Raw genomic sequence first — 23,373 nt, 5'->3', positions numbered from 1 at the left:
CATCTCGGTTTATCCGATCATTTTTCGACCCTTCCCGAGATTCCATTTTTTCGTATGTCTTTCCGCTCCACACTAATTTCGCGACGCCTTGCAGCCTGTAATTCGTAAAGGGTGTCATTTTTTCCCACCCCTCGTATCCCTGCGCGTGTTGAGCTGCATCCAGAACCCGTCAAGCTTCTGTTTGAGTCTCTCCTCTCGTGTTCCTTGCCGTCTCCCTTTGCTCCGTTCTCTGTTTCCTTTCCCCTGCTCTCCAGTCTCACTTCCCCCCCTTCCACGAGAAACGTCACGGTGACGCGTTGCTCGTTTCCACCCGGTACACTACACCGTTTCCGTTTTTTTTGAGAGCCGTTCGTTCCTTTCTACCAAAAGCTCACGATCCCCTCGCTGCTGAGGCATTCTTTCAACACTAACGAATTTTCCATCTGCGCTGACAATGGGGAGACTGGATGTTCCCGTCCCCCCTTTCGTCGTGGTAGCTAAGTGACCACCTAGAAGGCGTCGGCTGCCTAGACTGTTGGTTCTGGGGTCCCGAACTGTTTTGAGATGGAGAAGTTTCCGTTCGAAAACACCAGTACACTTCTCGTTGGCTCCTGGGTTTAGTTAGACACACTCGAACCACAAGATTCTGCTTCTCTTCTTGGTTTTCTGGTGTTTAGGGAAGACACATCCGCCAATTTTGCTTTTGTCCTTGTCCCCTCGCCACCGACATTAATGACACCGACACTAGAACAATCCTTTTCTTGAGACACACCTCCCTTCGCGCCATTAGTATGATCTGAAAGTACCAGAAGTATTGAACGGGTTGTAAGCTGCCTAAATCGCTTTCAATTTAGCGATACAATTCGAGGAAACCTCCACGCAGCCATACCATCCCAACCCAAGTCGTCAACCATACCCCTGATTGAGTGGCAAAGCAGAGTTTCTGTTCGTTCTTGTCAAAATGAAGCGGATTGCTCCTGTGCGCCCGGGTGGTGCGAAGGAAGGCGCGGCTTCGTCTCCAGCCCCACAAGCTTCTGCCTCGGTGGGCAATCCTGGCTCTGCAGCTCTTTCGGAACAGCAGCAAACCCCCGGAGACAAGGATCCGTCACCCAGTTTTTTGTCGAATCAAATCCGGGACATATTTGCATCTTACGAGCAATACATCGACTACAAGTGCGACCACGTTGCCCTGAACGAGCGGGAGACAAGATGGGTAGGCGGAACTGGAGAAAGGAAAGAAATTGAATCCGGAAGAGTCGACATTTTATACACCTAGGACACTGCATATTTGACTCCATTGTGAGATACAGACAACTAAGTTCTTTATTGTTGCTGTACACCACCACCCCAGTAAACTGATAAAGACGGCTAAAACGCGTGGATTTCATTCTCCTAAACTCTTCCGTGTCTTCGAACGAGACACTCGCAATTTCTTTCCGTTCTTCCGATCTACTGTAGCATTCAACATCTCGTTAGAGGAGTAGCAACAGGTTGTGGCTTGTTCCAGTCGCCTTCTGGTTAGTCCGTGGTTCTCTGGGTTTCTGGTCTCTTTTCGAGACCGATAGCAAAGAAAACGATACCGAAGCCACATCCTAGTCAAAATGAAGAACCCGCAGATGCAGGCGACTCTGTTTCTGGATGTGGTGCTCTTCCGTCGTGCTAATTCAGTCCTTGCTGAAGACAGCTGAGCAGCGTCGCCACAGATTCGGTCCAACCGTGGCTAAGTGCTCCTCGAAAACTAGAGAGGTCGAGCTGAAGTTTACATAAGAGATCACAGGCGGCAAGGTCCTCCTTTTACTAATGGGGAAGAACACACTACCACGAATAAATGGAGATACGTACCGCCATATAAATATTAATATGTCGCTGAATGGAACCTCGGCCACCAGAGAGTCAATCCCTCGTGTTAGCTGCGCATTGTTCGGATCTGTTTGTCTCGGCGTCACTTTCTCCTGCTAATTGCCGTTCTTGTAGGCTGGACAGTCGCGAGCTGACCTTCCTCATATCTCTGTTTTCTCCTCCGTTTCGTTTTTTCGCATGTGCATGCATAGGACCCTGACTTCCTCAATAAGGGATCCGGCGCGCACATGCAGCACAAGCACGCGGAGAATGCGTCCATGTTGCAGGAGCTTCTCAACGTGAAAAGGCATCCTCTGAGCGACTTCTATCCTCTTCCGCTAGAGGCCATGAAACGCAGATCAGACAGAGACGGCCCCCCATACACTGAAGTCGATTTCCTCGACCAACTGGGCTCCCTCTCAGACCCGCCAGAGGGCAGCCGCAAAAGTAGGCTGAGAAGGCATTGATGGAAAAGAGAGAAAAGCACAAAGACACAGAGGTCTGAATTGTGGGCTAAGGAAGACATCCACGAACAGGCGTGGCTTGGTAAACAAGGAAAGAGCGTGATACCCAGAAGACCTCGTGTCCTCTCAAAAGTGCATGTTGAGGTTTCTCCGTCGCGTTGCGGATGACCCTCCTGTCTTGCTGCAGCAACCGAAATAAGCTGTGGATACGCTTTGTCTTCTCATGTGCTCTGTCGTCACACCAGCCTTTGTATTGTTCGACATTTATGCGTTTTCTTGAGGACTGTTTTGGATCGATCCACGGTCATGTCGTTTTTCCTGCTTTGACAGCGTCACATGGTGAGCTTTTTGTCTTCCTTGTGTCTCATCTTTTTCGTCCTTTTCGCTTCAAGCTCTCGCCGTTTTTGTGGCTGTTCTTTCAGCGAGGGCGGTCCTCGAAATCGACAGCTACACGTCCATTGTTGAGGCCGAGAGGGAGCAGCCGTTCCTCATCGGCCTTCTTCAGCCCTTGCCTTCGGGCCTTGAGGTTGTTTTGTCAATCGGTAAGAGCAGAAAGAGAACCAGAGTACGGCGGAACCAGGTGTCGAATGTGAGTGCATGACAAAGAGATAGCAACAGAGGTGAGAGCAGGCGTGGAAAGAATCGGTGTTCAGTGGAAGAAGAACGTGACGAGTCTTGATTGGGCCGCCGATGAGTCGAACGAGACGCGGACACAGAGGACAGTTGTCCATTGCCTTTCTCCTTGTGCTACACCTGTCTTGCGAAAAGACAGTATTAAGGACATGGATACACTGTGTTATTGTTGTCTTGCCCACTCTTTCTGTCTGTCATGGTTTTAGATAACTGGAGAGTGAAGTGCAACTGCTCCACCGACGCCTTGCTGCTCAAGGGAGTCTTGCCGCCTCTCCCAGCCGGCCGCCACTTTCTCTCGATCTGCACGCGGTCCGGCTACCCCCTCGCTCTCCTTCTTCGGTCTTCGCAGACAGACAAGAAAGACAGGAAGGACAAAGACGAGTTCAAACGAGTCTCACCTGTCTTCAACATCCCCTTCGTCGTCGTGCGTGCTCCTCGGCGGCGTCAGGACCCCCCACTTTGCTACAGCACTCTCAAACCGCGACACGGTAAAAACTGAGGAATCCAGTTGCTTGCATCCCCCAAATGTGAGGCAAGCCTGAAGAAGCAGACCAAAGGGCAAGGCGTGAACCCCGCGGAAGGGAGCAGGAGATAGAGGGAAACACCGGAAAACACAAGGGAAGAAACTGGGGTTAAGGCTTCATAAAAAGGAGACGTCAGTTTTTTTCCGTTATAAGACGAAACACGAGCTGACGAAATGCGCCTTCTGCCAAGCAGAAGCCCCTTTTTGTAGCCTCGCGCGTTTCACCAGTGAACGAAATACGAGAGGAGTTTTCTTATGTCCCTTCACTGCTCTCTCAACACCTCACCAAGCACACCAGGTGCGAGCTCTGACGAGCAGCGAGTACGGAAATAGACCCCACCTGTTTTTTCAAAAGCTTGGAAACTACACCTTTGACATTCGGGAAACAAGGTGTGGTAAACACCATAGGCTCGTGTCTTGTCGTATGTCTCCTGTTTGAGGGTTTACAGAATGACTACGTCTTCGAGCAAAGTCTGAAACGACCAAAATGGCTTCCGATTTCGGATGTGTCTCCCCCGTGTCGCCTCCCGTTTCTGTCTCTCTTTCAGAAACCACTTTGCCCGCGACCGGCCCGTACACCACGGCGGATCTCGACGCATTGGTCGCGACCTCAGGCGTGATGATCGGAACCAATCGCGTTGGAATTCCGCGAACGCGAAAAAGCGGCTTAATTGTCGGGCCCAACGGGCGCCTGGTGGCAGAACCTAAGGGCCAGGACTTCACAGCACGTCTTGCGGAGTGTCTAGACAGTGCGACGAAGCCGAAAAACGTCCCCGTGTTCGGCGACCCGGAGATAGGTCGGACGAGTCTGAATGCACGCGCTTCAATATGTAGTCTATTTGGAAGCTGGAAAAGGAAAAGAAAAAGTTAACCACTATTCAAACACAGCAGTTACAGTAGTTGTAGATCATGCTAATTCTTCTAAATGTTAGCATTAAGCTCCACGCAAGTCTGGACACTGCATCCCTAAGCGTGAACGCTGTACTTCTGTTGTGTGTGTTTGCACACACTTAAATGGTAGAGAGGGAACAAACTGGCTCCCATAATTCTCAGCCCAGCTCATATTACATCTGTGGCCTCTGGTCCTTCCAAATCCAACTAAAGGCGACAACAGAAGAGTATTTCAACGCAAAGGGATGCTAAGCCGGGAGAGTTAGCTCTGCCAGGCTCAGAAAGCTCTTGAGGCAGGAAAAGACTAAGAGATTCTGTGACGGAGAAGTGTGGAACACAAACGGCGCTTAAGAAGGTTCTTGAAAACTACACACAGTCGTGATGTGGGAAAGGCGTTTAGAGTGTACTGTAGGAGTCCAAATCGTGTTTGTTCAGTGGAGCGGTGGGTAGAGTAGGATCAAAGATAACTCATTTGAGTGCACCGTTTTTTCCAGGTTTCATTCCCAGGCGTTCGCCTAGGACCGCTCTTCAAGATGAGCTAGGGGTACATGGCTGCTTGCCTCTCTCCTTGCACTTTGCGGGCGGCTGACATGTGTTCCGTGTTTCTGACCCGCTGATGCTCACCAAAAATACCGAGTGTTCTCGGCTTTTTTCCCTTTGCGTGCAGTTTTGGCCGATTCAGCGTACACCTGTGACGTCCGGATTCCTCTTCCTTTCAAGATCTCGCTGTTCAACTCATGCGCAGCGACGTCACGGCTCTCGATTGCCTGTTTCCACTCTCGGGTAGGCTCTTGAACGTGTTCTGTTTCGTTTCTTTACTCTTCGTCTATGCCTTAATTGCTTTTTCCAGTTCTTCGGTGTCTTTTGCCCCTCGCCGCCTCGTTCTCCTTTTGACCTTCCGTCTTTCTCCACTTTGGCGACTGTCCCGCAGTGCATATCGGAAGGAGTTTCCAGAAACAGTTGAATGTTCAACTTTTGTTTTGACCGCGGGACCAAATGCTGTCATTTTCAAAGCCAACAGTACACATATCGAAATTGTGTGTCCTTTTGTGCCTCTAATCGCTGTTCTTTTTTTGTAAACCTAGAAGGCCTTTGACTTTCTCGTTTTCTGTACTTGGCTCGCGTTCTCCGCATGGATGTTCTGACTCTTTGCCTCGGGAGGCATTGCTTTTGGAGTCGACAAACTGTCTTCTCGCGTTTTTTTCCCGGTCTCGCCCCTAAGCCAGTTTGTCCCTACTGTCTCCGGCCTCTCGACGTGGATCCACACCCTGTTGCACCTCCAGCCACTTCGAATTACAGTCTGCTCGCTTTCGGATCATTGTATTTGATATGTACGCTTCCACTTTCACAGGTCTTTGTGTTCGAGCCGTACGGCGTCTTGTCTGCTCACATCTTCACGAAATCTTGCTACAGCGACATCTACACCATTTTCGGTTTCACCCTCTCTCCAACTGAGGCAGCGCCTCACGCGTGTGAGTCTCTGTCCTCTGAAATGATTTACTCCGTTCACGGGCACAAAAGGCCCTCTCTGGCGCCCAAGAAAAGATTCTCTCCGCTATTTCGTGGAAACCACCGTATGTGTCGCTGTATCTAGATACGTTCGTATACGTATGCGTGTGTATGTATTTGTATATGTATAGGTAAATGCGTGTATATGCTTGGGTCTGCATGCATGTATGCGCGTATGCATGTGTTTTCTGTGTGTTCCATTGTGTAGCTGTCTATGGACCGAAGTGCCAAGGGAGAAATTTACAAAGGAAAAACTCTTCGTCAGAAGGTGATTCACCGGCGTCGGTTCGCGGCTCTGTTCATGACTGTATCTCTTCCGATTTGTTCTTCTGTCTCGCAACCCGAGGGTTCGACGACATGCGTTTCTTTCTTCTCATCTCGCCACTGTCGTTTCGAGTCGCGTTTTCGTCTTTCTCGTGCCGTTTTTCGCCATCTAACTGAACGTTTGCTCTCTCGCTCTTCTAGGTCGTCTTTGAATTCCTTTTCTCTGTCTTTGTTTCAGCCGCTTCATTTCGCAATCGAGCTCGGGCCTCGTACATTCCAGGCCTTGACCGATTTGAGGCAACAGAACGTCTGTGTGCAGACACGCGATTCTGGCGTTACGTGGATGGATGCGTTCCGTGCAAAAACGACGTTGCAGCCAAGTTCATGATTGAAGACTTCGAGCGAGTGGAGTAAGCTGCATGCGCCGGAAAAGGCGGGACATTGTATCTCGATCTTCTGTTTGCTAGATGTTTGTACCAGCTCATTCGAGATCGCAGTTTCTGTTGGAAATGGACTCTCTCCTTGTCTGGATCTCCATGAAAAAAAGAGGCCCTCCCGTACCGCGTTTCTTTGCCACTCTCTGGATCAGAGACTCTTTTTCGTCTGCGGTTCTACGTTGGAACAAAGGAATTTTGCGCATGTCGACTGTAGCTGGTTGCGGGGCCGCGTTTCTTTCACTGCCACTGCCATGTTCGTGATTCCACTCGCTCTTTCGGTCCGTCGATCTGTCTTGATTCTTCCCCTGACGCCTCTCCTGTTGATGTCCATTTGATTCATGTCACTTTGTCCTCGGTGGATTCCTATCCCGCCAATCCGAACCCGGGGGGAGGACTACGGTTTAGGGGCGAAACTCAAAGTGAGTTATCCGGGGAGAGAAAAAGCGTTGCTGTTGTTTCCCTCAGGTGTCCGGTGCCGCCTATGCTCCGCCACGCGAGAAATCCTTACGCGGATTACCCCGAGGGCCTTGAAATCGCCCCGGGAGTGTCGCTTTTTTTCGAGCCGTGGCCCGAAGACGTGTTGCCTGTTCCCAAGAGATTCGCGGGAGATGAATTTCGTCCAGTCTCTACAGCCGCTGCTATGCAAGCTGTTGAAGCGGTGTTGTCTCAGAAGGGCAAGGCGCCCGGAGCGTCGGCACCCAAAGAAGAAAGCAAATCGTCTCGCGAGGGCCACAACTCGCTGAAAGTGGAACCGCAGTTCTTCTCTGTCACTCTCTGCGTCGGAAAATACATCTTCAACTCCGTCGTGGGCGTGGAAGCCAGTGTGCTCGAGTTCATTGTCAACCGGTGGCTTCGTCTCGTGCCTGAAAAGAAGACGGCGACGATCGCGACGGAACCCGCCGACTCAGGCATAACCGAACAAGCCATCAGCCGGAAACAGTAGTTACACAACCGCTTAACATGCATCTGCTTCTGTGAGTATCTAGCCGTGTCTGCAGATCTACGAATGTGCATACTTCTGTGTTTGGGGTTGCTGAAGAGGCGTGTATTCCAGGACATGTATTAGGCGCAGGTGTAAAAACGAAACCAAGGACAGAGCCCAAAGATCTCCTGTTCGTGCAGTATTATGATTAGCCATTCAGGCGCCCAACACATTAAACATCTTAGTACATGGAGGAGTAGCAATCATAATTTTCACAGCTGACCAGAAACTTCCTGACAATAAGCAGTCATCACGTGGTGGGTCTGGACGCGCAGCCCGCCTGCACTGTTCCATGGAAAAGAGCTGATTGGGACATGACTTGGAAGCTTGCATGAGGTTTTGCATTGCTGTCGAGAAACAGACAGAGAGGGCGCCAAAAGCACGCCTGGCTTCTTCCGGAAAGTCTAAGAGTGTCAAGTTTTTTTCGCGTTTTCATTTGAAGGCCAGGCACTCTTTAGTCGCTTAAGATGGACAAAGGGAAAAAACAAACAGGAGGCGATTTCGAAGAGGACTCGCTCATTGAGTTGAAGCCGCTTTCCTCCAGAGAGGACCTTGTGCTTCTTGTCTGTGTCTGGCGAGAGAAAAAGAACACATTTTTGCCGACCAGACCAGAGGGTTCAGCATACAAAAGCCGGGAAGGACTTTACATCTTGAAACGGGTCCATGTGGGCCATGCTTAGCTGTGTACGGAGGTGCGGCAACGATGTCAGCGCCTTTCGCCCAAGTTGTGGGGAGTCACAGGTTTTTCAGAAGCTTCTCAGGACACGAAGGTGTCAATGCTTTGTCATTTCAAGATGCACGTGTTCCGTTCTTGTTAAACTCGTCAGTCAAGAAACATCATCCCTTCCGAGACGTAAAAGACTGGTAGAGGAGTTGTGTTTCTTCCACTGGCGAGCTTTGCTTCCTACGCAGACGACGGATCTCAAATGCTCAGGCAGAACTGTGTCCGTGGCGGCACAGATGTGTAGGTCTCTCTGAGGAACAAAGTGATACGCGGCGCGCATTGGATGGATGTGTCAATGCTCTTTCAGCCCACACGTTTCTAAATTCTGAAAAACCATAACAGCGTGTGCGTGGTCTCACGTTTCACACGGACTGAGCAGACGAAATGCTACACACCGTCGTTGTGGATGCAGGAATGAACGCAACATCCAACTACACAACGTTACGCCAAGAAAGAGTCCAGATTACCTTCTCTAAGCGCCATTCCAACCCGTAGTATGTATCCCCCAGAAAAAGGCAGTTCTCGCCGTTCTATTGAAAATTCGAAAGCGGTTCTGTTTCCTTTGGGTTTTTGTCTTCTTGACGAACCAAAGCAGCTTGCGAAAACATTTTGGTCACACGTTTCCGTTTTGTGATGCACACTGCTTTAAAAAGGGACCGTTTTGTCGGAGTTTGAAAGAGACCCGCCTGTCGACAGATTCCCACACAACAGCGCCTTTCTAGCGAACACCCATATGTGCCTCAACCACCGAAGGGTGAACGAAAAGAACACAAGGCAAAGAAGGAAAGGAAACTGAACAAAAGGTTGATATCGTCAACGGGAGCCAATCAGTTGTTTTCTTGTTTCCCAGAAACAAAACACAGAAGGGACCGATGCACGCTAGACTTTAGCATTTGGAATCAACCTTAAGACGCTCTTGGCGTCGCTGCTCCTGCATCGTTCACCTGAGACTCTTGCTTGCCTGTTAACGAATTGTAGAGATGTGTAAACCGGAGCTTATACCGTTGACCACACTTATTCACAAACGTTTACTCCCACGAAAAAGTGCGATTCTAGGGGTGTGCTTCGGGGGGCAAAAGACAGCTTATAAACATCTCCATAGATACCCGTATGTCTGTACACGGACAGGCCGCCGAGATGCCTCGGAAACCTTTAGATTGTCACTTAAATATTTGTTGACATCCGTGTGTCATGTCTAGGATTTCATAGAGATCTTTTTTCGACAAGTAACGTGGTTTCAGGGGCGGAGACACCGCAGTTTTCATCAACGCGTATGTGACGAAATCTCTGTCTCGAATTTTATCCAGGCGCATTCATAGATCTATTTGTCGGATTTGTGAAACAATGTGACGGCGCAATTGAGTTCATTGGAGCAGCCCGAAGTCTCTCAAACGGAGCTGAGTACCCTTTCCTCCTGTAATGAGTGAACTGCCAAGGTTCGAACTTCAACAGCCTGAGTCGTGCTTTTCTTTCTCCTGTATCTTTCTGTATTTTCTTGTGGCATGTATCGCTTCACGTTCTCCTCACGCACTCGGGATAAAACCTAATGCCTGCCCTTCCACATGAACGGAGGAGTTCTTCCAGCTTTTGAAATGTAGCGCCGCCAGACTCAAAGTATCTCTCCAAGAAAGTAGTCGCATTGTTCCTCACCCACAGCCACTCACAAACTTGTACACTTACGAAAAGATATAAAAATACATGTATATAGATACAAATATATATATATATATCGGTAAGTGAATTTGTGCATATACTGTACCTGCGTCCTTTCAGAAGTGTTGTATTGTGTAGAATCAAGAGATTACACGGCGACCCGCGAATTTCGGTAAGGGAAAATCGACATGCAACCCTCTCCAAAGAAAGGCTTCAGGCGGTGGAAGCGCCGTCGCCGATCGACAGAGCCACCTAGAAGTTCAACCGAGACACACTCGCCTTGAGAGGTAGAACATTATCGCGACACAAGCGAATAGAACCGCTCCACTCCTTCTCGTAGACTTGTTTCTTGTGGGTGTCTGTTCTGGGTGTTCCGATTTCTCTGCTTTCCCCGTCTCTTTGACAAATTGAAGTTGTCACTCGCGCTCACCCTCTGTCCACTTTTCGCGTTCTCCCTGAATGAAACTTTCGCCACTTCCCGTTCCTGCGGCCCAGAGAGCGCGTGCGGTGTCTGCGACGAAACTCGTGACTGCAAAGGAGCGTAATTCTCCTAGTTTTTCTCCTAAACTCGATAGGGTGCTGTCGAAGTCTCTGTCTCTTTCACTGGCTTCTTCGCCTCGCCTCCAGGGTAAGAGAGATCTCGAGTTGAATCTGTCTTCTCGTTCTCGCCGAGGTTCCATTCCCTCCTCGTGTCTCTGTTCTTCTCGCTGCCTGCTCGATGCAACTCCAGACCGCTTTTCTTCTCTATCTGTTGTCCCGGTCAAGAACGCTGCAGGCAGACTGCTGATGACTTGTCGTCTTCTTTCTTCCTCTTTCCTCCGTCGCTCTTCTTCTCTCTCCTTCCTGTCCTTCTCTTTTTGTTTCTCCTTCGCCGAATCTCTCTCTTCTTGCTGGCCCTCAAATCCCGCTTGAACTTCCAAAAGAGACCTTGCTTCTCTCCCCACACCCGCGTCTCCTCCTCTCTCCTGGGGGCCCCGTCGGGCGGGCTCTCCACCCCACAGCGGCGCGCCGGAGCGCCTAGCTGGCGGTACGAGCTGTCTGTCGTGCCTCGCTTCTTCAAGAGGAGAGAGAGTCTTCGCGTTTCCAGAGCCCACAGACACATAGCTGGGAAGAAGAACGCTGCCTCTCCCGGCATCTACCACTCTTCCGTCTGTCTCCACATTTCTCACCGGCTCACCAAAGCTAGGCGACACCTGCCTCGAGATGCCATCAGCCCTCTCGCCTTCGCGCTCAAGACCACAGGTGTCTCCCTCCTTCGCCTCGGAGAGACCGCCGCTCCGGCCACGGTCGTTGGGCTCCACGGAGCCTACACTCCCGCCGTCTCGGGCTCCGAAGCCGCTGGCGAAGCGCGGCAAGAGAGAAGAAGACGGGGACGTAGCCAGTGCCGAGGAGGCGAACGAAGACAACGCGTTCCCGGCATTTCGAATTCGCCCAAACAAAGGAGACACTTGAAGAGAAGAAGTGGGTAGCGATTGAAGTTGCGTTCGCGTCCGAAGCGGATCGAGACGCTCCAGGTCGTTGGCCCGAGCCGAGAGACTAGCCGAGGGCGACGAGACATCAGAGACAGCGGCGGGACCCTCTGCTATGTCTTCCTCTCTAACAGCAGAGATCAGGGGAAACAAGGAAGGGGAAGGAAGTAGAGACCGTGTTGACAACAATGCTACGCGAAACCGACGACGCATCATCAAATCAACGGCTTCGCGGAGAAGAAACACCGAACACAAGGAGTGGATGGAAGAAGCGAGTGCAGGGCCGCAGCAGAAGACACAGAATGAGAGACGTGTATGAGGCAGGAAAGAATCAAAACTCTGAGAGAAGGAACCAACTCGGACACGCAAATACCACTGAAAAAAGTCACTTTCTTGGAAAAGAAACAGAGAAATGTAAAACTAACGACGGCCATGAAATGCATGACAGACCTTGAACCCGGCAAACAAAGACATTAGTAAAAAAACTGGAAAAAACCTACCGCATGCGGACTGCCGTTCTCAGAAGCACTTGAGGGTCGAAAGCCGGCAAGTGCTGCAGAAGTTTCATGCATGCAGTGAAGTCTCCAGCCAGAAGGGCGGGTCTCAGCTGCAGAGAAAGAGACAATCGAAAGAGACATGTACAGCCGATCATCAACTTAGATGCACAGATGGACACAATTCATCCTTGTACGGCTTCTCCCTGTGCGAAAATAAAGCGAAGAAAAGTGTAAGAAGAAACAGCCGAAAACAGAGTCCTTCAGCACAAGGAGAAAAACCACGTGAGCACCTTGCAAAAGAAATCCGCGTCAGTTGGTATCCCCGACTGGTGTTGCATGCAGAAACCTGGCTCTCAGCACTCACGCAAGATCCCTGATTCCCCTAAGTTCTGGTTTTCTACGAAGAGACTTTATGGAAACGTAGGGATCCCAGTTTATCATCTGTAACAAGTCTAGCTTCAGACTTTATCTGATTGGCGCTGCATGCCCTGAATGCTTGCGGAAGGTTAACCGCTAAAGAGGTAGAGGCGACAGCGCAAAGACGGTGTCCGTTTGTGTACCTGATGCTCGGGTATTTTTGTAAAGACGCATGTTTTTATCGGCATTCAGTTAGTACTTGACTACATATGTTGAACGCTGCTGTAAACGAAGGACTCGCTACCTTGAACTGCAGAGTCACGTAAGATTGAACTGCGCTCGGATACACTGCGTCCATCTGTGCACTGACAATTCTGCTCTAAATGTTAGACGCTAACCGTCCGTCTACACATCCCTTTTCTTCTATACTTCCCTCCTCGCTGTAAGGTTAGGACCTGTCGCAGACTACTCGCAGCCGCGCGTTCTTTACAGGATAACAGGACCGCCTCAATCTAGACACAACGTGTAAACGCGTGCGCCCTCGTCTTGTGCTGTGAATGTGGAGCTCGCCGGCGGGGCTGTTATCTGGCTGGAACTGCATGCCGTGAGTACATGAAGACAGGAAGGGTCATGGAGTGCTTTTCTTTCACACTCACCCACAGAATCATCGACACACAAACGTAGTAGAGAAGAGGCAGGGGCCATCCGTCGTCGGCGATGAACGCATCCCAGAGGACGAGGACATCCGGCAACTGAAACTCCTGTGGCAACAAGAAGGAAAACGAAGACAGCTCGGTGTTCTGGTTTCCTGCCAGCCGCTTTGAGGTTCTCAGTGAATTCTCTTTGTCAGTCCTCTCCTTGCCAGCAACCAACGAGACAAAATGGAAACGTCACGCTGCTGGTGTCTCCCTTCACATCTTCTTCTTCCTTTCAGTTTCTTTATTCATCGACGGAGCACGACTCTCTTCGAAGCTCGCTAGCTCGGTGGAAGCAGGTGAGGCAAGCCCTTCATCTCTCCACATTTGCACGCAGGACCTTCGATTCGGGTGACTCTAAAAAGCAACGAGGCGAATAGACCAAAGTGGCCAACGTCTCGCTGCTTTTACGAGGGTGCACCCGTTCCACTTCGCTTGCCTGTGTAAGCAGCAACAAGAGCCAGCGCAAAGCGTAGAACTGGGGATCGACGCCTATCGTCTCCAAGTGCGTCCATACGACGATGTCCTGAAAGGAGGTGAGAGAGAAACGAAACTGGGCGTTTTCTGCGAACGTGCAGTCACTACAAACCTCCTTGCTTCAAAACCATGTTCGGCACCTTAGGTGTGACTGCCATTTTGAGGTGCAAATTCTCTACGCCGTCTGACAGTGTAGTGCCTAAAATACGGGAGCGTTCACTTCCAGTTGTCAGATCCAGACTGCTCAGTTCTTTACGCCTGCTGTACGCCACTGCAGTCCACTGGAATGCGTCAGAGACCTGCCTAGAACACCACAGATGTGGAGTGACGCGGGTCTCGAGAGTCACTTCACTCTTCTGTTTGAGTCTTTTGCTTTCTGTCTGCTCTTTCGCCGTGTGGGTCTCCCTTTCCAACACAAGGCCGTCGGACTCATCGTTCTTGTTTCTCTCTCTTTGGATTCTTCCCCGTTTGCTGCGTCACAGACCAAGGTCCGTTTTCTGACTCGCAGAGCCAAAGGCGGGGGACGCACAGAAAAGTATGCGGGACTTCAGATGACATCACGTCTGCGCGCGCGTCGAGTGCAGGGAAGCCTCGTCGCTCCTCGAGAAGGCGATCAGTGCATTCCCCTCTCTTCGTTCCGACCCCTGTAGCTCCTGCCCTCTTCCGGAAGTATTTAACATGGCATGCCAAGCGAGACAGAGCATACACTAACTGCGTTTAGGAAGCGTCCTTCTCTTTCCTCGACTCACAGATCGCGTCCGCTGCGTCCGATCCGCAGCCGCGTTTACAGAAAATTCGGATCTTCTCCGTCCCCAGACCTGATCGCACTCAACCGAGCCTCTGCTAGCGTCTGCGTGACGTTTTTCGTCTGTTTTTTCTGTTCTGTTTTTCTCACGGCCTACTTTCTTTTTCAAGAGAGCGCTCAGACGAGCAATCCGTCCACTGACGCCGTGGTCTGTCGGGTCGAGGGCCTTGCAGAATGCGTCTCTCTGCTCCTGCATCAACTCCGTGAAACAAAAAAAGATCTCTGCCTCTGCCTGCGAAAACGACACAGTCGCCACATTTTTATACAAATGTTCGCATGCATGCAGAAAAACGATGTTCATGCGAAGGTGCGCAATGCTTTCAGAAGACTGCAAGCGTACCTAAATCTCTGTATTCCTCAGAGACAAGGCCTCAGAACCTGCAGAATCTGTCGGATCTCAACTGGTCTAGAACTGCCATTTATATGCAGCTACAGGAAATGTACCTCGTCATCACAGAGAACTGCGAGAGCTGGTACTCTCCCCGAGCTCGGAAGAAAAACCTGGATAGACATTGCGTAAGTACACACTGTTTAGTCGCAGCAGTAGTGGTTATTCAACTGTCGAAGATTCGAGAATGATCCAAGTCGAACGTGACACGCAACTAGACTATTTCGCATCGCTGATTGATGCAGCAGAGAGGACTGCAAAGTAGACTTAGGATACTTCTGTTCCTCATGTTCTCTTCTGATGCTTCTGTGTCTGTCGACGAGGACGTTCGATACGTCGCGACCTAACGACGGAAGAACCGCCAGTCGCAGATTCGTTTCTTCTGCCTTGCTTTTCTACACTTCTCCTGACATGCCTGAAGGGGGTCCGTGCAGAGCGGGTCGGACATGATCACGTAGTAGATCGGAGCGAGAAGTTCGTTCATTCCCTGAACATATCGAATGCCTGGATTCACCTTCGCGTACACGAAGAGAATCCGTCCCAGCAAGTCGTAGTGTCTGCGCGGCTCCAACAAGTCGCAAGTGTCTTGCATGCCAGCAGGGGCCCGACAAGGCTGAAGGAGGGGGACTGTCTCCTCGGACGAGTTTGACGCTTCATCACTCGCCAACGCATGCAGATCGGCACCGGAAAAAGCGGAGAACGCCGCATTGCCTGGCGCGCCTGGGGTCTCCTCCCCACTTTCCGTCGCCTCAGCGACGTTGTCTCTGTGTGAGAAGCCAAGTTGGTTCCCCGACCTGTGTTCCCTCTTCGCCGCCGCTTCCCCGCGGTCGCCCGGTGCCTCTGGAGGAATCCCCGACAACTGACAGATCTCTGTCGATACAAAAGGCACGTCTTTCTTCTGCACGGTGTTCTGAGGCACTTGTCCATCTTGTTCATCCCACCCCACAATCACTCGGGGTCTTTGGGCTTCTTCGACTTGTGGCGGTTTGGCCTGTCCCGTCGTCTGTTTAAAAGTCCCCAAAGCCAAGGCTTGCGGACTGTCTCCTGCTGTGTCCAGCCTTCTTTCTCCCGCCCACGGAAGGTCTCTCTCTGAGAGGCGTTCCTCCGAATGCTCTCCGGTTGTTTTTGCCAAGTCTCCCGCAAGTCGCTCCGGTGTCTCAGCGAAGGGACTGTAGCCTTCTGGGGACTCCAGGGGGTCTCGCGAGGAGTGAAGGCGGGACGTGCTACCCACAAGAGACAGCGGGGACACAGTCTCCTTCGCCTCCTTGGGCGTTTGGCTAGCCACCGGCGCCTCGACGGGCGCCGGACGCCCGAGAGCCTGAGTCTCCTGCGCAGCCAAAGGAGAAAAAGAAGGTGAAGCCCTTGTGAACGCAGGCATCCTCGTACCTGGAGGGAGTCGGTCCGCGCTAGCCGCCTCGACAGAGATGGAGTTCTCCACCGAAAAATTCACGGGGTTTTCGTCCAGTTGAGGGTTGCCTTGGTAAATCTCTCGCACTTCGCCATGTGGGCAGCCGTCGCTCTCGAGAAAATCGAGGGCCTTCCTGTCTTCTTTTACTGCACCGTTTGCGTTTAAGTCTGCGAAAGCTGCTCCCAAATTTGCGGCTCCTCTCGTTGTCTTCGTAATCTCAGTACCCAGTTTTCTTGAGGAACCGAGGGACGTCCCCTCCAGGGGCCAGTTGCCTTGCGTCTGGGCTCCAACGGCTGTCTCCCCGTCTCCTCGGTGCGCCCCGAGCTCCTTCGCTGTCACAAAATACTCTTGATGCGTATCGTGTTCTTCTACCTTTGCCCGGCCCTCTTTCTTCTCCGAGAGGGTCAGCGAGGCCTGCGTTTCCTCTCCTGTCTTCTCCGACCCCCGCCCGTTGGGCTCGAAAACAAGGCCCTCGCGCAGAGGCGCGTCTTCCGCCGCTCCTGCATGACCTTGTCCTGGCGAGACGCCGGGCTTGGGGCGCTGCGACCGCCGAGGAGACACAAGGCCCGACGCAAAGAAGCGAACCAAGGACGAGGGACTGTGCCCCGTCTTCGTGGACAGCGACGTTGGCGAGGGCGAAGAGCCCTGCCTCCCGATGTCACTGGAAAACCGGCAAGCCAAAGCCGATCCTCCACCCTCCAGATTCGGCGGACAGCCGCGACAGGGCGAGAGAGACAGCGGAGGCTTCGTGGAGCCCAGCGGCCTCGTAACTTCGCTTCCGGACGGTTCGGCGGTGGCGTCCAAACGCGAGTGGAGAGCAGCGCCTGAGCCATCGGCTGTGACGCCGTTTGCCGCCTCGGAACCTATGTACACAAAGAGCACTTAAGAGTTCGGTGATGATACAGTCCAGGACGACAAGAACTCCCGATGTTATCTGGCCCACTGCTATCCGCGGCGTACCTTACGACCGCTACATAATTTCGAACCGGAATGTAACGTGGATCACCCTCCGCACGGCTTTCGCAAAATGTAGATACACCCAAGTAAAGGGTTCCGACAAGAACTTACAAAAGGTACCTTTGTCCGAGGGCAGGAGCGAAGCGCGGACGGCAGCGACAGAAGGTGAGGACCGAGAAGACTCGGAAGACGCGTTGGTCTTTCGTGAAAGAAAGGCTCTTCGCAAACTGAACCGGCCCGGTTTGGAGGCGTGAGACGCCGCAGATGCACCCGAAGAGACCGAAGAGTCGCTGATGCGGCTAAGGTCCTGCGATGGCACCTTCTGAAGCATCAGAGTCTCGTAGTCCACCAACAGAGGAATCGGCTCCTGCGACATGTCAGGGACGCGAAAAATCCGAAATTAGGGAGGAATGAAAGAGAAAGCAAGTCTGAATATCCTCACAGTGAATCGCCCGAAATATGTCTACGACTGCATACATACAATGAGGTGTGAGACAAACTGTATTTTCGGGGGCAAACAGGTTCTCAAACAGCAGCTTCTGCATGCAGACCACAGAATCGAGGGAGAGAGTATCTCTTCTTAACGACCATAGATAGACCAGAAATGTACTTGCGACAGTGTAAGGAGAGATACTCTAGTCGTAATTGTAGATTACAGACAAAGCAGTCGCATAAACAACACACACCGTATCTGGTAGAAAAGCTCCTATTTTGAACAAGACATTGTGTATAACTCACCTCTTCTTCACTCGTCCCTTGGGCGAAAGATCGTAGGTTGGGAGACCCCTGGGGCGCCGCCTGGCCCGGCGAAGTTTGTAACGCCCGCAGCAGTCGTTCGTGTTGATGTTGGAGACTGAGGCCAGGATCGTAGTTGAAGAACGCCAGCTCTGGCCGCGTGCGAAAAACGTCTTTGTTGATTTGATCGAAGATGTCAGCGTCGTCCCAATAGCTTCTCCATTCGCTACTTGTCTTCTGACTCAGAGGCTGCAGAGAAGAAGTTAAAAGTCAGAGAGGGGAGCGAAACGTGAAGTCTTGAGAGGGCGAGGTTCTGTGGAAAGCTGTGAGCGCATGCACGAGCTTTTGCGAGGGTACAGTGAGGAGGGAAAGGAAACACAAGTCGAGCGGAAGTCTGACATTGCGAGAGCGTCACCCCGAAAGAGCTCGTCACGCTGAAGAAACGAGGGGAAGAAAATGCGGAAAAGAACGGTATCCATGAGACTTCGCGGTCTTGACTAAAGACGCGGTGGCGAATGTGTGCGTGCGACAATTGAAGAAGTGACACACATATCGGGTCCGGTTCATAAACGCATCTGGTTGAGGATTTTCTGGCCGCTTCTCGAACTCGAAAAGCATGACAAAAAGAAGGATTTCCCGGATGCAGCAATGACAAGCGGATGCGGGAGAACAGGACCTGATATTTACATTTGGAGGCACCGAAACCTCTGCTTCGGTTTCCTCAGAGAGACAGAGAAGAGAGCCCGAGCGAAGGACAACAATGTCGAGCAGAGAGCAAGCCTGCCGGTCTCAACGTTGTCCATTCGGATTCCGTACACACAGCTCCGTCGACATGCACGCATGCGGGATGAGCCTTTTCTTTGCATGTGCACCCGTTTTTGGAGCTTTGCAGAGTGGAACGTGCAGCTGTTTTAAATATCTTTTGTCGACCAGAGTTGCAACCTCTCACTCGAGACAGACCTACGAGAGAACGGAGATGAAAGTTCGCTTCTCTCTATGGTCTGTCTACCGTTTCGGACCCTACACAAATCGATAGCCATTTCTTCGAAACAGCGTACATGGTCGCTGACTGATTCGAGGTTCAACGGACGCGTCAGGAGCTGCCGGCCGTGAGGCCCTGAGCCAGTCGGTCGCCCGGAGGCCGCTGAGGCGACCGCGGGGCCTTGATGTCCTTCTGCTGTCGACCCAAGTGTGCAGGAAGAGACAGTTGTCGCAGTCTCCTCTTGCTCTTTCTGAGCTGGAAACAGAGGCACAGAAGGACGGAAACCAGGCACAGAAGAGCCGGGGGCGTCGAGCCTGGAAGATGTTTTCTCAGCAAAGAGAGAGGGAGGCCTGGACACCAGCATCGATGACGCGGCTGACGGCAGAGCCGATGCATCGCTGTCTTCCCCAAAAAGTGGAGATTTCTTTGCAGAAGTCAAGGCGGGACGCGACCGATGTGGGTGAGTTTCGCTTGAATCGCCGAAGAGAGAGCAGGCTTTCTCCTGATCAAAGCTGAAAGTCTGCTTCTCCTGGAGGCCCTTCTCAGCAGAGGGTGGGCCTACCAACGCCGCGAGCAGTGACTGCGCATTTCGGACATTTCCAGGAGACGCAGAGAGCGAAGGAGAGGAGACAGGCGGCAGCGTCGCAGCGGCACAGGAAGGAGACAACAGCTCTGCGGCAGAAGGAGATGGTAAAACAGCAGACACATCTGTGAGAGAAGAAGACGAAGGAGAGGAGAAAAAAGAAGAGGAAGAGGCTTCACAGGGAGGCGAAGGCTCCTGACGGGTCGTCGTGGAGGCACCAGGTGTCGTTAGGTCTCTCTGAGGCGAAGTAAGTGGACCCAAAAACAAAGAATTTGATGCGACAGAGTGCAGCGCCAAAGAGGGAAAGAGAGACACCTCGCTCTCCTGTTTCGAACATGAAGGACGCGTCTGTCTGAGGCGCCGAACCAGCTCGGGCTCTTTTATGAAGTCGTCCTTGTAACTCTGGTAGGCGCTTCTGTCAGAGAAAGGGTGAAAGAGCAGAATCCACGTTTAATAAGAATAAATGGAAGGAATTTCAGAAAAAGAGCGCTCCTGGAGCAAGGCGTGGATACACAATCAACGCATGTGCCGATGAAAAATAAGCATACTATGCTGGAAAAAATACGCATGCACTGCTGAAACAGGAGCCGCATGCGCGGATCAGAAAGGTGCATGCAGCGCCGGTGAAAGCATCTGATGCGCTGCTGAAACAAACTCTGCACGAGCAATTGTCAGAGCCCGCGAGTTTGAAGCTGCGGGAGCGACAGGAAGTCAGAGGAACGCGAATTCAGAAAAATGTGCAAGGGTGTGATTGTGCCTTTTTCGAGTTTCCGGGCTTCACAAGAGGTTCTTGAAGATCTTGAAGATAGTAAAAAAACTAAAAAGGGATAGCGCTAACTCGAAGGTGCGATGCCTCAGATGAAGCACGCATTTTTGCGGGAGTATCACACAGTATAAAAAGTGAATACATGCGCACTGATCAATGCATGCATATATGAATGTACATCTATGTAGAAGCAAGGCCAGGAGACACCATTGAAATACGAAAAAGTCCCCCTTTTATGCATGCATAATTGCGTGCAGAGGGAAAGTGAGGAGACACCTGCTAGTGCAGGGTTACCTTTTTTTTTCCATGTCTTCTTGCCAACGAGAAGGATCGGGCGAGAGATATCCGAGGAGAATTCGCCAGTACATGGCACGCATGGCTGGGCAAAGATCGGGCATGCCTGCTGCGCACAGACTGCGGAGTTTCTCCAAATCCAGAGGCGACTCTCTCAGAGCTTCTGCGCGCGACGCAAGCCTGGAAAAGAGACAAAAGGAGCAAAAGGGGGAGGGAAAGAAAGGAACAAAAGTATCACTGAACACCTGCAATTGTATCCAAGCGCTTCCGTCGCTTCCAGCTTCCAGATAAAGTACAAATCAAAAAGAGCTCATGCAGAGACTTGTCTTGAACGCGCAGCTTGCCCGGTGTTCTCTGCAGTCTAGCGAACAAGAGCCGAAACACCATCTACAAAGCAGTCGCCGAAACCGTCCGTTTTCTTGTTCTTTTTTCTACGTATTTTCCCGCTCGTTTTCACGTTCTTCTCTTGTCACTTCCCCTGAGTCTCGTCCCGGCTTCTGTCTCTTCTTTCCTATGGCTTCTTCCCCTGCGCCCTGTCTCCCTCCAATTCCTTTCTGGTGCTTCTAGTCTTTTCTGTGGCCTTCCCTTTTCGCTCTTCCTTTTGCCTGTCTGGCGTTTTCTTCGCGTTTGGTGGTGTTTCGTCGCGCTGTTTCCTCTTCTCTTCGGAGGACTCGCTGCTGTGCCGTCTTCGCCTCAAACCTGTCCTTTACCGTCTTTCTTCCATCGAAACATCTTATCCGTCTAAACGATCTGCCGCAGCAGCCTCCCAGTCGACTCCTCCCCAGCTAGTTCCGGAGCACCTGACGGTCGCTTCGTCACTCGAAATCCAAAAAGCTTTGCGCGGCAACACAGCTGGAGTCAGTTTCCCCGCCACACCGTTTTTCCCCAGATGTGATGAATGCGCTCGTTTGGCGCAGCTTTTAGAAACCCGGTGTCGCACGATTCGCACTCGGACATTTCCTGGAGAAAACAGACGAAAACTCCGCGAGTCGACACCAAGCTGTCTGCTTCTCCTCGAAAGATAATCTGGGAACTCTGAAGTGAACCGAATTTCGATCTGCGCATGCAGCTTACCGAGTTCGGACGGCTGCGCCAGGTTCTCGGGCAAAAAGATGTTGAACATGCTTTTGCAGAACCGCGAGCTTCTCTTCAGCAGTGAGGAGTCGGCTCTCTCGCGGTGCCTGCTCGGAGCAAGAATCTCGCTCGGTGTCTTCAGGATTTCCTGCACGGGATGTCTCCTTGCTGCCCGGCGCCGCGGAGGTCACCTTCTCACGAAGTCCACCCGTCTCTGTCTTGTGCTTCTCTCCTTCTCTCATCCCGTGCTCCCCAGTTGCAACGCATGCACGCTGTCGATCTCGGAACGCGTTTGTCTGCAAGTCATCTCTCGCGTGTGGAGGCGACTTCTCCCAAAGAAAGGAAGCCCCTCTCAACTCGGTTCCATCGGCTCCTCTCCCGTCGCTAGCTGTGCCAGTTCCGCCTCCATCTCTGTCTCCTCCGGTCAGTCCCGGGAGTCGCTGGTCTCCTCTTTCCTTCGTCTGCACTTCCCGAACGTGTGCCAGAGACGCGAACTTTTCTTCGGTTTTTGCGCGAGCTGCGAATTCGGCTTGGTGCCCGGGAGGCGGGTCCTCCGTCGGCGCAGAAGACGAGGTGGGGTCAGAAGAAGAGAGCCTTCGAGGCGCCTCTTGCTGTCCTATCTCTTCCCCTTCGCCTCGAGCAACACCGGAGACAGAGGCCAGAGACGAAGACGCGACCAGCTGCGGAGGTGAGGTGTCACGACACGAATGCGAAGAACAAGGCAGCTCTGCTGAAAGAGAACTTTCCGACTTTAGCAGAGACGCAGAGGAGCATGCTGCAAGGGTGATGCGGCATGGAGGAGACTGCGCCAAACCTTTGTAAGGAAGACTCTTGTTCAGAGGAACAGAGGCACCATTTTGAGGTAGAGGGAGCAGCACGGAAGCAGGTGAGCAAGTTCGAGGAGAAAATACTGCGGAAGAAGACTCAGACGAAGAGGCCAACAAAACGGATGGCAGCGAAGAAGAGGACGCGAAACCCCCAGGAGAACTCACGTCTGCTTCCGTCACTTCTGGGCACAGGAACTGGCCAGACGAACGGACAGAGACACCGGAAGCGGCATGACGATCGGAGCCATGAAGCGAGCCAGATCTCCCAAAACTATTTCCTGTTTCCTCTCCCGAACTCCGAGGGGAAGCGTCTCCTCCCTCCGCCCCTCTTCTTCTGTCTGAGTCGGCATGCAGTTCGTCCCCTAGCCTGACTCGCTCTCCTTCCTCGAGAGTCTGCGCGGCTTCGCTGCGGGATCTGAGCTGACAGACGCCTCGCCACGGTTCTGCCATGTTCTTAGGGATCTCCGTCGAGTTCCTAGTAGTTGCTGGCAGTACTTGCACAGAAGACGCGAGGGTAGTGGCTGAAGGCCCCGACTTTGGGAGGAAAGACTTTCAACAACGCACGGGAGACTCGAGAATGCCATCCAGGTACGAAAATCTCCATGTGCCGGCCGTTCGCAGCGGTTTTCACAGGGGTGGTTTTCCAGGGCTTGCTGTCCCTCCGTTGCCGTGGTTTCCAGATTGGAGCAAACGGGAAGAAGGGCGTTCGCGCAAACGACTCTCTGGACACTGAACACCTGGCTTGAACTTTTCAGTGTGGTCTGTCTCTCAAAAGCCAAAATAGGATTTTGAGTGCGAATTCCTCTTTAAAAAAAACCAGACGTGAGGCGTACAGACCGAAGCATTCACTGGCATCTGCGGGACTCTGCAACGACGTTTAAAGGTGACTGCGTATCGTGTGCAGGTTCTCAGAGAACATGTCGAGGACGAGGAGCCGAACACGAGGCAAACTAGGTCCACGGTGGGAGACAAGCGTGATTTCGGGTGCAGCAAGAAAGAGCGGCAGGAAAGTGAGTAGTGTAGGTGAAAAAAAAGACTAGCTCGGAATAGCTGAGAAGAAGAAAATGCCGACTTTCACGGGAAAGAAAGCGGTAAGCCCACTCGGTCTGACGAGGGCGGGTGGATCGGCGCAAGTTCTGCCCTAGCAAGATAGGATGGGGC

At 52.0% G+C, this 23,373-nt stretch overlaps 2 protein-coding genes across 2 annotated transcripts; one reads left to right on the top strand and one right to left on the bottom strand.

Moving 5' to 3' along the window:
• The first annotated feature begins 839 nt into the window (after positions 1–839).
• On the top strand, positions 840–8,026 carry TGME49_274120 (hypothetical protein). Its single transcript, XM_018781715.1, has 9 exons — positions 840–1,192; positions 2,031–2,265; positions 2,705–2,824; positions 3,122–3,403; positions 3,987–4,235; positions 4,997–5,112; positions 5,681–5,801; positions 6,341–6,512; positions 7,005–8,026. The coding sequence occupies exons 1-9, from the start codon at positions 941–943 to the stop codon at positions 7,480–7,482; spliced, it is 2,025 nt and encodes a 674-aa protein (XP_018636752.1). The 5' UTR covers positions 840–940; the 3' UTR covers positions 7,483–8,026.
• Positions 8,027–10,197: 2,171 nt separating this feature from the next.
• Positions 10,198–22,662, bottom strand: TGME49_274130 (TBC domain-containing protein; the record flags this gene model as incomplete). Its single annotated transcript, XM_018781716.1, has 11 exons — positions 10,198–11,494; positions 11,868–11,974; positions 12,878–12,982; positions 13,356–13,442; positions 14,296–14,430; positions 15,002–16,857; positions 17,063–17,318; positions 17,690–17,935; positions 18,745–19,666; positions 20,312–20,491; positions 21,386–22,662. The coding sequence occupies 11 exons, from the start codon at positions 22,660–22,662 to the stop codon at positions 10,315–10,317; spliced, it is 6,351 nt and encodes a 2,116-aa protein (XP_018636753.1). The 3' UTR covers positions 10,198–10,314.
• Positions 22,663–23,373: the final 711 nt, after the last annotated feature.

Source organism: Toxoplasma gondii, chromosome VIII, assembly GCF_000006565.2.
Source record: "Toxoplasma gondii ME49 chromosome VIII, whole genome shotgun sequence".
NCBI classification, from domain to species: Eukaryota; Apicomplexa; class Conoidasida; order Eucoccidiorida; family Sarcocystidae; genus Toxoplasma; species Toxoplasma gondii.
This window is presented reverse-complemented; position numbering and strand designations above follow the sequence as displayed.

Excerpts from the sequence above, each read along its gene's own strand:
- TGME49_274120 (XM_018781715.1), top strand. The coding sequence starts at position 941 with ATGAAGCGGATTGCTCCTGTGCGCCCGGGTGGTGCGAAGGAAGGCGCG. Across the intron at positions 3,404-3,986 it reads CACTCTCAAACCGCGACACG|AAACCACTTTGCCCGCGACC; the intron begins GTAAAAACTGAG and ends TCTCTCTTTCAG. Across the intron at positions 6,513-7,004 it reads GAAGACTTCGAGCGAGTGGA|GTGTCCGGTGCCGCCTATGC; the intron begins GTAAGCTGCATG and ends TGTTTCCCTCAG.